Raw genomic sequence first — 16,111 nt, 5'->3', positions numbered from 1 at the left:
TTGGTGTGCTGTGATTCATGGGGTCGCAAAGAATCGGACACGACTGAGCGACTGACTGACTGAACCTAATTTTATTAACAATTTCACTATTTACAATAGTTATCAGCTATCCCATAATTTCACAAAAGGTCATTTTTTCTTAAACAATCTGAGAAAACAGTTCTTCTCAATATAGAAAATTGCTATTGTTTCTCCAACCTTGGTACATTATATTTTGTCCTTATATCAGTGAATATGTTTTACAAGTAAACTTTAAAGATATTTTAGGGTCCTGAAATACTAAAAAACTACTATGATAAAGTAGTTTTGAGAAACTAAACCCATGCATCCAAGAAAACTCAAACTTTGAAAAAATTTTCACGAGTATGCAGTTTGGTAAATATGTTTTAATCCACTACTACTTAAAATGTGTAATCAGATAACTGAGTCCAGATTTAATCTTGAAAACATTCATGGCAGCAATAGAGAAACTGCCTAATTTATCATTACAATAAATGTGTTGAAGAAATGTTAAATCTAGCACACTTGACACTGGTGCATGCTATTTTTAAATTTCTTTATAATAGCTATGAACGCGTGACATGATTATTAATTTTAGCAAATTATATTGGCTTTCCAGTTACACAGTAATGTTAAATTTCTTTTTTAAAATATTCTTATTTAAAAGAATCTATTAAATAAAAATATTATTATATAGTATTGCTGATTATATACCAATTTATAGAAAACTGTATTGGTGCTTTGTGAATAATAACCCAACTTTAATATATAAAGAATTTGAGAATCAAGAAGTGCCCAAGACCTTGAAGTTATCAGACCTTCATACCAGTAACTTAAAATTTTCAGCGGTCACCCAAAAGGTCAGAGATAACAAGCTTTTCATATCTAAAATTCTAAGGCCTTCTTGAGATATTGCAAAGAATAAATGTTAAATACGCACACATGCACACACACACATTTTTAGGGTTATACTTGAGGAAGTAATGGGGCAACTGTGCAGCACTGGATAGTTGATTTTACTGTCTTAAATTGTTGTTTAGTCACTAAGTTGTGTCTTAAGTAGAGGTGTTCTGAATGTGTTTGCAGGTAGAGGGAAGAAAGTTTGTAGAAAAGGGAGACTGAATATGCTTGAGAAAGGAGAATTGATGAGGCGTGGTCCCCAGGGAAGAGGTGGGGATGGGATCAAGATGATTGATAGAGGAAATGAGGGTAGCAGGGAGTAAGAGGATTGATTGAGGGGATAAATTGGTTCAGAATGAAGCCAGATGTTCAAAAAGCAAATGTTATTTACCTTACCCTTTTTAGTAGTTTCCCTGTTAAAAGGCCTTGATCAGAAACAAGGGGTCAGATTTTCCAGTAATCACCATCATTGGTAACCCACATACTACATTCCTCTCCTGTGTAGCTATTCTTGCTCTCTCTTAAAGAGTTCCCAAAATGAAAAATAGGCTTACATTGTATTAGATTCTACATAATACCAGGCTCATTACTTATTAGGTGAGCATGGGAGGGCAGGTGGTAAGCTGGTCTAAATGTAAAAGGCAGATACAAGTTAAAGAATTCTGTGTCAGCTTCTATTTGCTATAACATAGCTATCAGCTAGGAGAGATATTTGTGTTAATCACATGTATTAACAGTTATGTGCATTTTATATATTTCACTTATTTCTTTCAAACTATTTTCCCAAAGTCTTTAAAGAAGCATAGAAACATTATTTTTGTATAGAAAAGAATTTCTTACATAAGTCAAAAGTTTGTTTTAATAAGTTCCTAACTACCTTGATGGCAGAAACACATGCGAGAAGGGTCAGAGTTGTGTAAAGGAGCTGCAATTAAATTTGTTTGTGAGTTGAGGTTGAAACTGTAAAAGCACTTTTGTAATGCCAGATTTTATTTTCACAATCTAGAATCCTCTCCACTGGAAAGCCTGCTTTCTTAAACTGTATGTATGACAGAGACCTCTGGTTCTTTGAACTGAATTTTAAATAAATAATCAAAGCTGGTGACTTTAAATGATAAACTTTTATTCTGAATATACTGTTTTTGCACAAGATTTAACACAACATTTTCTGGGATTATAAATATTTTTATAACAGTAATATACAAATTTTTACAAAAATGTTTTTATCAGGCTAATTTCCACAAAAGTGTCAAGAGAACATAATAAAGGGGAGAAAGGATCTTTTGTTCACAAAGCCACTTGGCCTTTTTCATGGATGCACACTGAGCATTTCAATAAAAGTATCCCTAATAGTAATGATCCAACAACATACAGCACAACAAAAAAGACAGCTCTGTCAGGTCACACTGTAGACTTGATTGGCATCTTTTCAAGACAGTATCCCATTAGTCTCAGAATTTCTTTGAGTTAATCTTGTGAATTAGAAATAAAGTACTTGAAACTGTTGGTAAAAGTTTTCTAAGACTTTAACATTCTGGAATTTTTTCAAGAAATCAAGAAACTTCATACCTTTGCTTTATTGATTTGTTCTTTACAGAAATGTACATGGAATAATAGCAGTATTAACATTCTATACTATGGGAAAACAACACAGGTTCCAGTTCCAGATATATTTGAAACTGTGGGCAGGTGAAACCATCATTCTACTGTATCCTCCGAGTCACAACATCCATTTTGTTTCCCTAGGTCAGCCTCTGTACCTCTAGACACTTTAATGTCAACTAACATGATTAATGGAATAGTTCAGAGTTTAAATTAAGACATAGAATTTAAGCTTTGGTGGAGAGAAAGATTTAAATGAGATGTAAAATACAAAAGAGCATCAAATAAGCAAGTAACACTTGGGTTGCAAAGGTCACTTAAAAGGGATACTGCCTATTTGAACCCAGTAAGGCCAGTTTTAAAGTTAATAAAAGGAATATTATAGGAAAACTTACAAATGGCAGCAACACTGTCTAGATTTTTCCAAGTTAAGCAATAATGCCTCAAGCATTAGAAACATGAATAAAGATCATACTAAAATCTTATTAGACCCAGGACCTAAAAATCTCTTCAGTCAAACTTGCTAACTATGTCATGTTAAAAACCTGTTACAAATATGGACCACGATTGGTGTCTGGCAGTAATGCTGGTTGTTCAAATGAAGAAAATATAAACAAATCACTAATGCAAAATCCATTCCTGTTATTCAACACCAATACAAGACTCATTTTAATTTTGTTTTAGTGAAAACTACACAGCTGCATGAGCATAGCAAAAACTTAGGTGAAGCAAAAGGAGTTTAAAAGCTTTTTTCTTGATCTCTTGTATTATTTAGTCTTTGAAAATTAATATTATAACAGGCTGTGATTTAAGTTATTGTCCAAAAATCAGAACTCAGAAAAATCCTAAAGTAAAAATAACAATTGATGGGATGAATGTTATGGTCTTTCAAAATGCATAAAGACTAGTGTTAGGCCTGAGGACAATTTTCAGTCAGAGAGGATGTTCTTACCCAATTTATTAACATATATGTGGCTGTCATAATATATGTTCAATTTATAACAGAAAATAAAGGACTCATGCACATAAATATATTTTGATGGCAAATGAAATCAAATAGGACCCTGCCAGGAGATGCCAAGTTTCACTGTGATGAACACAACAATGTAGTTAATGAAAACACACTTCGGTGACATTAGCCATGAAAATATATTTAATAGATTTTAAAGATAATTTTAAGGTAGTCTGTTGTATGCTGGAAGCAATTTGCTTGTTTTAATGTGCGTCGTTTATGTACACAAGCTAACATAACTATATTTCAATATCCCCTTCTCAACACTTTCATGATTTAAAATATTCTAGCAAAAGTTAACAATAAGTTTTAAATATTTAATTAACAAACAACATGATTTAAACATATTGTTACTAGAGTGAGAAGTTCCATATTTTTTTAAATCACTTTGGTGTTTTCTAAAATGTCAATACCAGTTACAAATGAGACTACAAAATCACAACAATGTATTAGAAATGGTAACTGATGTCAACTCTTAGAACAATAGTTGGCAAAGTGATTCCATTTCACCCTAGCCCCGTTTTTAAATAAAAAAATATTTTAAATAAGGAAATGTACACAAGTGGTACCTAGGGTATATTAGTGGTGAAGGGAATTACAAATGTGTGCAAAGCTAAAAACAAAACAAATATATCTTTTAAACTATGCCAAAGAATTGGTTATATCTTTGATATATGAAGCATATTAAAGCATACTGGATAATGTTAATAAGATTTTTACTTAAAAATCATATATAAGAAAATTTCCAGCATAGATACATACCAGTTTCTGGCATGTTTGAAAAAAGAACAAATATCTGCATACTTCCAGCCTTCAGCAGAATTATTCCCTATAATTGTTACACATTCATTGTTTTTATCCTTTCTTCAAATACTGTTTAACCCTGAAAATAATCTTTAAAAGCATAAATAAATTCTACCATATTACTCTATAATGAAATATCTGATTTAATACACTAACCATTTTCACTAATGAGGTTGTATAAAAACAATTTTGATTATTCACAATCAAGTATTCATGTGCATACATAGAGATTCAAGGTTTCCTATTTGTTCAGATTATTGTAAAACCCTCATCAAACTGTATGGAAATTTTGGTCAAGTGCTCATATCATTTAAAACGGAGGCAACAAAAGCAGCAGCGAATTTGGGATTGTACGTGCTACTATTCCAGTGAACAGAGAGGAAACCTAGGATGTCTCTTCACTGAGAACATATATGTACTCTTCAAAAAATAAATGTGTCAAATCTGATTTATGTACTTAAAATATCTGTACATAGGTTTTCAGGCAAAAGCACGAATCTGTATAAAATCCATTAATTCCCATTTCACCATTTACCTAATCCAATCATTCAGCATTTACATTGCACAGTATATTCAGAGTAGTTTAAAGACATTTTAAAAGATGACTTAAGTGCATTACACTGCAAGGTTCAGATTCTTACATAACAATAATGTCACTCAGTTAACTTTTCAATGGACTATACTCTACAGTAAGAGAGAAACAAACCAAAAGTTAAAATAGCAGCAGCATCATGCAAAATACCCTTGGTAACCAAAGTTCATTTATCACAAGAAAAAACATTTCCCCTCCCCCCAACAAGCTTTTCTTAAGAGCATTTTGAAGTATCTGGCTAGCACTACGGAACTTTACTGTGAACAAAAAGGACATTACATCGAAGCATTTATTAAGGGCTCACATTTATGAGGAAATATGTCACATATTAATTCTACCCTCAAGCACCTTTAATTTCTTAGTTATTATTTTCAAACAACCAATTCATTATACCCACCAAAACTTAGCCATCATTTGTGTTATATTTCTGGCAGAGAAGCCATTCTTCATAAGGCATTTTATTCATGACATTTTTTTTTTTTGTAGAAAATAAGCCATTATTTCTATTTTGCCAGATTATACCAATGTTAATTCTTTCTCCCTCTGTCTCTCTCTATATATTTCCAATAATAACTACTCAAACAGGAAATAATTTTTAACAGAATAATAAGTGAAGGAAAAAAAAGCAACTCTTTTCCCCAAGAGATTTTCTTGGTAAAAGAACAAGGATTGCAGCAAGTCAAAATCAAGACAATTTGCATGATCCATAAACAACTGTGTGGGGAGCCCTTTAACATGTAATCACCAACAATGCAACAACAAATTTTTAAATTTTCCAATAGAGCATGTATAGAATTTTGCTTCGATGTTATACATAGATGATGCAGCATTCACACAAGTTGAAGGATCTGACACCCTGACATGCAGCCAGTGGGTGCCTTATGAGTCTGTGTCTTAGATGGATGCCATGTGGTGGGCCCAGCTAGTGGTCTGCTGAGTTCGCAGTTGACCCTATTTTAATGCAGTTGAGGGCTCCTGTTTCAGCAGGGTCTGGAGTTTAATCTGCAGATTTGGTTTGAGAAGGTCATAACTCGTGGTGTCTGCTGCCAGATAAAAGCCAAAGTAGTACACACTGGATGCCGATGATGGACCACAGGGAGGGGTTTAATCCAGAGACACCACCACAGTCGGTATAATCCTCCTGTTGGAAAGAAAAGGGAAAAAACTCCTGAAAAATATTTAGTAAGACATCTTTCCAAGCACCCTATGTTTAGTCCACTTCTGAACTCACCTTATAATGCTGCTTTGCTTTGAATCCAGATAAATTACAATATCCTATATTTTCCTATTCAACAATTTTGGATTAATCAATTTTCCCAGTACCATTTGAAGAATGCTTTACATTTTTAGTTGCAGAGTCTGATGATTATTAAAGGAAATACTTTAATAATAAATGCTGAGTTGAATGACACACCAATTTCTAAAGTAAAAAAAAACCTTTCACAGTGTTAAGCATCCTTATATATTTATAAGATATAAAAATGTAAGTCTGTTTTATAATTCCAAAGAAGATATTAGCAATTATGCTATATAAGGCAAAGTTTGAGACTGGTAAAATAAAATTTGAAAAATGAGCATTTATTTTCCATATCCAGTTTCAAAGGTTGTACATGTAGCATCTGGACCTTCATCAAGAATTAAACGAACAATAATGTAGTTGAACCCTCAAGGAAGGACACTTTGAAACTTATATCCAAAATAAAGAGCTAAGCTAGCAAGAGAGATTTGTTCTGTTTAGAGAACCATGAAATATAAGCTACCAATTTGCTCATTTGGATACCCCACAGTCTACTGGTGGTTCATTAGATTCCTTGGTAACACAAAATTACTTTTATGCCTAGGTTCTGTATTCTGTAATATTTTTTGCATTCTTTGATTCCTTTATGAATTGCATTAAAAAAAAAAAACTTCCTACCTTATTAAGAGGTAAAATGACTAGGTATAAGATAAGCTACAAGGATATATTATACAGCATGGGGAATGTAACAATATTTTATAACTATAAATGGGATAAAAACCTTTAAAAGTTGTGAATCACTAAATTTTACACCTGGAACTTTAATATTATAGGTCAATTATACTTCACTTAAAAAAAAACTCCACAAGAAAACCCTTATCTCATTATTTTCCTAAACATCTTTTAAGAATTCACTAATCCAAGGTTCATCTTCCAATAAGCAGAATAACAGATTATGAAAGAAAATACATTTTATAGTCAGAATAATTTTACAAAGACTCTGAGCTCCCAGACACTAAAACAATGGCTTTTTGCTCAGTAGGGTTTAATACAGTGCCTGTCACTGAGCATATAAAATTTCTTCTTGAATTGTATTTTAAGGCAGTAGAAGTCTGTTAAAGGTAAATCTGAAGAAAAATAATCCATTAAAGAACATTTTGTTTTTCACATCTCAGAGGTGGGATTCCTGGATCATATAGTAATTCTATTTTTAACTTTTTGAGGAACCTCAATATTGTTTTCCGTAGTGGCTGCACCAATTCACACTCCCACCAACAATGTGTTTAAAGATAGTCCACATCCTTTTATCTACAGCCTTGCCAGCATTTATCTGTCATTTTGATAACAGCCATTCTAACAGGTGTTAGGAGATATTCCTGGTTTTGACTTGTACTGTTCTGATGTTTAGTGACAGTAAGTATCTTTTCATTGCCCATAAGTATCTTTTCTATTGGCCATCTGTATATCTTCTTTGTAAAAATGCTTATTGAGATCCTTTGCTAATTTTAAAATCAGATTTATTGAGTTATATGAGTTCTTTATAGATTTTGGATATTGGCCTCTTATCACATACACAATTTGCAAACACTCCCTCCCATTCTATGGGCTGCCTTCTAATTCTATTGTTTTCCTTTGCTGTACAGAAAATTTTAAGTTTGATCTAATCCCACTTTTTTGTTGTTGCCTTTGCTTTTCCATGGTGGTCCAAACAGTCATTACCAAAACCAGTGCCAAGGAGATACTCCCTGTGTTTTCTCCTAGATTTATTATGGTTTCAGGTCCTCAAGTCATTAAACCATTTTGAGTTGATTTTTGTGTATGGTGTTAAGACAGTGGTCCAGTTTCATTCTTCTGCATATGGCTGTTCAGTTTTACTATTACTGCAGCTGTAATATAGTTTCAAATCAAGATGTATCATGCATCCGACTTTTTCCTTCAAGATTGCTTTGGATATTTGGATCTTCTGTAGTTTCATATATATATTTTAGGATTGTTCTAATTCTGTGGAAAATGTCATTGAAATTTTGATGGTGATTGCATGGAATCTGAATTACTTTGGGTGGTATGGACATTTTAACAATTCTTCCAATCTATGAGCTCTGAATATCTTCCATTTATTTCTTTCATCTCTGCCTTATAGTTTTCAATATAGAGGTCTTTTACTTCCTTGGTTAAAATTATTCTTACTTATTTTATTCATTTTGATGCAATTGTAAGTGGAATTACTTTCTTAATCTCTCTGAGAGTTCACTGTTATTAGACAGAAGTGTAAATGTTCTTTGTACATGGATTTTATATTTTGCATTTTTACTGAGTTTATTAACTGTTTCTTGGTTGAGTCTTTAAGACCTTCTATACATAATATCATGCAGTCTGTAAATAAAGACGGTTTTAATTCTTCCTTTTCAATTTGGATGTCTTTTACCTCTTCATGCCTATTTGCTCTGTCTAGCACTTTCAGGAATATGTTGAATAAAAGTGGTAAGAGTGGGCATCCATATCTTGTTCCTGATCTTAGAAGAAAAAGCTTTCAGCTTTCACCGAATATGTTAGCTGTGGTCTTATCAAATATTGCCTTTATTATGTTGATACACATTCCCTTTAAATCGACTGTTTTGAGAGTTATCATAAATGGGTGTTGAATTATTGTTGAATGCTTTTTCTGCATCTGTTAAGATGATCATATGATTTTTAGCCTTCATTTTGTCAATGTGTGTATCACATCAATTGATTTTGTGGTTTGTGAACAATCACTGCATTCCAGGAATAAATCCCACTTGATCATGGTGTATGACCCTTTTAAAGTACTGTTGAATTAATTTGATAATGTTGAGGATTTTTTCATCTATTTTCATCAAGGATATTGACTTGTAATTTTCTTGCAGTGCCCTTGTCTGGTTTTGGTATCATGGTAATAAGACTGGCTTTGTAGAAATGAATTAGAAAGTATTCATTTCTCTCTTATTTTTTGGGAGTTTGGAAGGACAGGTATTAATTATTCTTTGAATGTATGGTAGAATTCACAAGTGAGGCCATCTGGTTATGGGCTTTGTTGGAAGGTTTTTGATAACTGATTCAATCTTCTTACTAGTAACTGGTCTGTTTAGATTTTCTGTTTCTCCATGAATGGGTCTTGATAGGTTATATGTTTCTAAAAAATTATCCATTTCTTCTAGGTTGCTGGATTTTCTTGAAATTTTAAATTGTATTATTATTTCTTCCTTTGTTAATATTTGCTTTATATATTTAGGTGCTCCTATGTTAGGTGCATGCTGCTGCTGCTGCTGCTAAGTCACTTCAGTCGTGTCCGACTCTGTGTGACTCCATAGACGGAAGCCCACCAGGCTCCCCCGTCCCTGTGATTCTCCAGGCAAGAACACTGGAGTGGGTTGCCATTTCCTTCTCCAATGTGTGAAAGTGAAAAGTGAAAGTGAAGTTGCTTAGTCATGTCCGACCCTCAGCGACCCCACGGACTGCAGCCTACCAGGCTCCTCCATCCATGGGATTTTCTAGGCAATAGTACTGGAGTGGCTTGCCATTGCCTTCTCCGTGTTAGGTGCATAAATATTTACAAATGTTTATATCATTTTGTTGGATTGACTCCTTTATTATTATGTAATGATCAGGATTGTCTCTTGCTACAGTTTTTGTATTAAAGCCTATTTTTCTATGTATATACCTACTCCAGCTTTCTTCTGGTTTCTATTTGTATGGAATACCTTTTTCCATTTCTGTCTGTGAATGTCTGTAAAGTTGAAATGGGACTCTACAGTTATTATAACTGTTATAAATATAACATGTTTATTTAAACCTCATAATATTTAGTGCTATATATACAATAAGTTGTAACATCTTACCGACTTATTTTGAGACTTAAGTTCAAATGTTTTCTAAAACTCTACTCTTTTCTCCATGTTCTATGCTTTTGATTTCACAATTTACATATTTTTACTGTGTAACCACTGATTATTGTATGATAGTTAATTTTACTATATTTGTCTGTGATTAACCCACTGTCATTACAATATTAGATTATTCTGAATTTAACTATTTTTACCAGTGAGATTTATATGTTGATATGTTTTCCTGTTAATAATTAGTGCTGTTTTGTTTCAGTTTAAAGGAGTACCTTTAACATTTCCTGTAAGGTCAGTCTAGTGGTAATGAACTCCAATATTTGCTTGTCTACAACTCTTTATCCTTTGAATTGGAAGGGCAGTTTTACTAGATAAGAGTATTTTTGGTTGGTAGGTCTTTTTCTCAGTACTTTACATACATCATGCCACTCACATCAGGCTCGCACATTTTGGTGGAAAGATACTGGTAGTCTTAAAGGTCTCTTTGTAACAAGTTGTTTTTCTTGCTGCTTTTAAGATTCTCTCCTTATCATTTACTTTAAAATTTTTTAATATTTATATAAGAATATAGTTGATACACATTGTCATGTCAGTTTCAGGTGTGTACTGCAAAGTGATTCATTTATCAGTTCAGTTCAGTTGAGTCGCTCAGTCGTGTCCAACTCTTTGCGACCCCATGAATCACAGCACGCCAGGCCTCCCTGTCCATCACCAGCTCCCGGAGTTCACTCAAACTCATGTCCATCGAGTCGGTGATGCCATCCAGCCATCTCATTCTCTGTCGTCCCCATCTCCTCCCGCCCCCAATCCTTCCCAGCATCAGAGTTTTTTCCAATGAGTCAACTCGTCGCATGAGGTGGCCAAAGTATTGCAGTTTCAGCTTTAGCATCAGTCCTTCCAATGAACACCCAGGATGGATCTCCTTTAGAATGGACTGGTTGGATCTCCTTGCAGTCCAAGGGACTCTCAAGAGTCTTCTCCAACACCACAGTTCAAAAGCACCAATTCTTCGGCGATCAGCTTTCTTCACAGTCCAACTCTCACATCCATACATGACCACGGGAAAAACCATAGCCTTGACTAGACGGACCTTTGTCGGCAAAGTAATGTCTCTGCTTTTTAATACTATCTAGGTTGGACATAACTTTCCTTCCAAGGAGTAAGCGTCTTTTAATTTCACGGCTGCAATCAGCATCCGCAGTGATTTTGGAGCCCAAAAAAATAAAGTCTGACACTGTTTCCACTGTTTCCCCATCTATTTCCCATGAAGTGATGGGACCAGATGCCATCATCTTTGTTATACATAGACATATATCTACTTTGGGGGATTATTTTCTTATATAGATTATTATAGAGTGTTGAGTGGCATTTCCTGTGGTTTACAGTAGATCCTTGTTGATTATCTTTTGTAGGTATATTAGTGTGCATATGTTAATCCCAATCCCAAAATGTATACCTCCCCTGACATTTCCCTTTTGGTAACCGTAAGTTTGTTTTTGAAGTCTGTGAATCTGTTTCTGTTTTGTAAATAACTTCATTTGTACCATATTTTTAAATTCCACATATAAGTGATATCATATGCTACTTGTCTTTCGTCTGTGACTTTACTTAGTGTGATAACCTCTAAATCCATCCATGATATTGCTGCAGACGGCAATATTTTGTTCCTTGATGGCCAAATAATATTCTGTTGCATATATGTACCAGTTTCTCTATCCATTCCTCTGATGACTGACATGCAGGTTGCTTCCATGTTCTATTGTAGAAAGTGCTGTGATGAACACTGGGGTGTATGTCTCTTTTCCAATTAATTATAGTTTTCTGCAGATACAGGCCCAAGAGTGGGAGTGATAGATCATATCGTAACTCTATTTTTAGCTTTTAAAGAACCTCCATATTGTTCTCCATAGTGGCCACATTCCCAGAAACAATGTAGGAAGGTTCCCTTTCCTGTGCACCCAGTGCTTACTGTCTGTGGACATTTTATGACAGCTGTTCTGATTGGTGCAAGGTGACACCTCATTATAGTTCTGATTTCAATTTCTCTAGTAATTAGTGATGTTTAGCATCTTTTCATGTGCTTTTTGGCCATGTATATTTTATTTATTTATAATTAATTTTTATTAGTGTATAGTTGATTTGCAACATTGTTGATTTTTTCTGTATAGCAAAGTGAATCAGTTATATGTGTGTATATATATATATAGATAGATAGATAGATTCTTTTCCCATGTAGGTCATTACAGATTGAAAAGAGTTCACTGTGCAAACAGGCTTTTAATATTTATATAATAATAATAACAAGTATAAATTATTTTATATACAGTCTATAAATGTCATTCCCAATCTCCCAATTTACCCTTCCTGCCCCACTTTTCTCCCTTAATAACCATAAGTTTGTTTTCTATATCTGTAACTCTATTTTTTTTAATATACTATCAAGGTTGGTCATAATTTTCCTTCCAAGGAGTAAGAGTCTTTTAATTTCATGGCTGCAATCAGCATCTGCAGTGATTTTGGAGCCCAAAAAAATAAAGTCTGACACTGTTTCCACTGTTTTTCCATCTATTTCCCATGAAGTGATGGGACCAGATGCCATGATCTTTGTTTTCTGAATGTTGAGCTTCAAGCCAACTTTTCACTCTCCTCTTTCACTTTCATCAAGAGGCTCTTGAGTTCCTCTTCACTTTCTGCCATAAGGGTGGTGTCATCTGCATATCTGAGGTTATTGATATTTCTCCCAGCAATCTTGATTCCAGCTTGTGCTTCTTCCAGCCCAGCATTCCTCATGATGTACTCTGCATATAAGTTACATAAGCAGGGTGACAATATACAGCCTTGACGTACTCCTTTTCCTATTTGGAACCAGTCTGTTCCATGTACAGTTCTGACTGTTGCTTTCTGACCTGTATACAGATTTCTCAAGAGGCAGGTCAGGTGGTCTGGTATTCCCATCTCTTTCAGAATGTTCCACAGTTTATTGTGATCCACACAGTCATGTATGGATGTCAGAGTTGGACTGTGAAGAAAGCTGATCGCCGAAGAATTGATGCTTTTGAACTGTGGTGTTGGAAAAGACTCTTGAGAGTCCCTTGGACTGCAAGGAGATCCAACCAGTTCATTCTAAAGGAGATCAATCCTGGGTGTTCATTGGAAGGACTGATGCTAAAGCTGAAACTGCAATACTTTGGCCACCTCATGCGACGAGTTGACTCACTGGAAAAGACTCTGATGCTAGGAAAGGTTGGGGGCGGGAGGAGAAGGGGACGACAGAGAATGAGATGGCTGGATGGCATCACCGACTCTGTGGACATGAATTTGAGTGAACTCCGGGAGTTGGTGATGGACAGGGAGGCCTGGTGTGCTCTGATTCATGGGGTCGCGGAGAGTCGGACACGACTGAGCGACTGAACTGAACTCTATTTTTGCTTTGTAAATAGGTTCATTTGTACCATATTTTTAGATCCCACCTATCATCTGTATATGTCTTTGGAGAAATTTAGATCTGCCCATATTTGATTGGATTGTTTATTGATATTGAGCTGCATGAGCTATTTGCATGTTTTGGAGAGTAATCCCTTGCCATTTGATTCATTGCAAGTATTTTCTCCCGTTGTGTGCACTGTCTTTTCATTTTGTTATGATTTCCTTTGCTGTGAAAAAACTCGAGTTTAATTAGGTTCCATTTGTTTGTTTTCATTTTCATTACTCTAGCAGGCTGATCCAAAAAGACAGTGCTGTGATTAATGTCAAAGAGTATTTTGCCTGTGTTTTCCTCTAAGAGTTTATAGTAACTGGTTTTACAATTAGGTCTTTAATCCATTTTGAGTCTATTTTTGTATGTGGTATTAGAGAATGTTCTAGTTTCTTTCTTTCACATGCAGCTGTCCAGTGTTCCCAGCACCACTTGTTGAAGAGGCTGTCTTTTCTTCATCATAGATTTACCAGAGATTGTCTTGCCACCTTTGTTATAGATTTACTGTTGATAATTTAGAGACCCATACAAAAACACATTAATTAAAATATATTTGAAATAAAACACTGTGTAAATTTAAGGTGTACAAGTTAATTTGATAATTTATGTACTGTAATATAATTGCCATTGTGATAATTAGCACCTCTATCGTATTATAGCCTGGCGTGCTGTGATTCATGGGGTCGCAAAGAGTTGGACACGATTGAGCGCCTGAACTGGACTGATATGCACACATAGGCATAAATTCCACCTCTTGTTTATCTGTTCACTGGTTTACAGACATCTAGGTTATCTCCATATCTTCGTGACCATTGTGAATAATGCTACAATGAATTGGGAGTATGGTTATTGCCTCAAAATCCTGTTTTCATGTCTTTTGCATATATACCCAGAAATAGAATTGATGGATCATAACCCACTCCAGTGTTCTTGCCTGGAGAATCCCAGGGACCGGGGAGCCTAGTGGGCTTCCGTCTATGGGGTCACACAGAGTCGGACACGACTGAAGTGACTTAGCAGCAGCAGCAGTAGCAGCAGCAGCAATGGTAGATTTATTTTTATTTGAGGAACCTCCATATTGGTAGTACTAATTTACATTTCAGCCAATAGTATGTAAATGTTCCCTTTTATTCATATCTCACCAATACTTGTTGTCTCTCATCTTCATGATGATATCCACTCCAACAGGTGTGAGGTGACAGCTCACTGTAGTCCTGTGTTTCCTTGAAAAAAGGTCTATTTAGTTTTTCTGCCTGTTTGTTAGTTGGATCATTTTGTTTTTGAGTTTGATAAGTTTTTTATATATTTTGGATTTTGGATATAAAACCCCTTATCTGATACATGGTTTGCAAATTTTTTTTTTTTCTTCAATCTGTTGCTTTTTCATCTGGTCAGTTGTTGTTTTTGCTGTGGAGAAGCATTCAAGTTTGATGTAGTCCCATTTGCTTATTTTTGCTTTTACTGTATATACTTTTGGTGTTACCTCCAAAAATCATTGCCAATAACAATGCTGAGGAGCTTCCTATGTTTCTATTAAGTTTTACAGTTATTAGGCTTTATGTTTAAATCTGTTATCCATTTTGAGTTAATTTTTGTGAATGGTGTAAGATAGGGGTCCAATTTCATTGTTATGCATGTGTTTATCCCATCTCCCCATCATCATTTGTCAAAGAGGCTATTATTTCCCATTGGGTGTTCTTGACTCCATTATCAAATATTAGTTGACAGTGTATGCAGGGATTTAATTCTGGGCTCTGTTCTGTTGGTCTCTGTCCATTTTAATGCCACTACCATACCTTTTGAAATAATTTATTATTACTGTAGCTTTGTAGTACAGTCAAAAACAGGACATATGATACCTCTGGCTTTGTTATTTTTTCTGAGAAATGCTTTGACTATTTGCAGACTTTGTCACTTCATATAAATTTTGAGATTTTTTTTTCTATTTCTGTAAAGAATACCATTGGTATTTTGTTGGAGATTGTGCTGAATCTACAGTTGGCTTTTGAGTAATATAGATTTTATAACAATATCAGTTCTTATGATCAGTTAACATGGGATGTCTTCCATCTGTTTGTGTTGGCTTCCATTTCTTTCAGGAAAGTCTCGTAGTTTTAATTGAATAGAGAACTTTCATTATGTGGGTTAAAGTTATTTCCAGATATTTCATTGTTTTTGATGGCATTGTGAATGTGACAGTTTCAGATGCTTCAAGAAATATAACTGATTTTTGTATGTTGGCTTTAGACCCTGAAATTTAATAAAACTGTTGATTAATGACAGTTTTACCTCTTCCTTCACTATGAATTTGGAGGTATTTCCTCTTCCTTACTTGGTTTGGGTGTTATTTGGATACCTCTTCGCAAAGAGTCGGACACAACTGAGCAACTGAACTGACTGACTATCTGTAACTCTCTAGACTTCCTAGATTTGGATAGCTGTTTCTTTTCTCAGGTTAGGAAAGTTTGCAATCATTATTTCTTCAAACAGTTTTCTACCCGCGTCTGCCTTTCTTTTCCTTCTGGGATACCAGAATGTGAATTTCAGTCTACTTGATGTTGTCTCTTAAGTTGCTTTAGCTATCTATCTTCACTTTCGTTATTCTTTTGGTTCCTGATGGAATGAATCACTG

At 34.6% G+C, this 16,111-nt stretch overlaps 1 protein-coding gene across 14 annotated transcripts in view; it reads right to left on the bottom strand.

Moving 5' to 3' along the window:
• Positions 1-4,548: 4,548 nt before the first annotated feature.
• Positions 4,549-16,111, bottom strand: part of CACNA2D1 (calcium voltage-gated channel auxiliary subunit alpha2delta 1) — a 545,949-nt gene continuing 534,386 nt past the window's right edge. For all 14 annotated transcript variants that reach the window (XM_055420634.2, XM_055420636.2, XM_055420637.2 and 11 more), the window contains one exon: positions 4,549-6,051. In XM_055420634.2, coding sequence (XP_055276609.2) covers positions 5,935-6,051 — 117 coding nt within the window. In that variant the 3' untranslated portion in view covers positions 4,549-5,934. The remainder of the gene's footprint in view (positions 6,052-16,111) is intronic.

This window comes from Moschus berezovskii, chromosome 3 (assembly GCF_049115385.1).
Source record: "Moschus berezovskii isolate FMDL1 chromosome 3, NW_MosBer_1.0, whole genome shotgun sequence".
Lineage (NCBI taxonomy): Eukaryota > Metazoa > Chordata > Mammalia > Artiodactyla > Moschidae > Moschus > Moschus berezovskii.
Note: the sequence above shows the minus strand (reverse complement) of the source record. Positions and strands in the feature narration are given on the sequence as shown.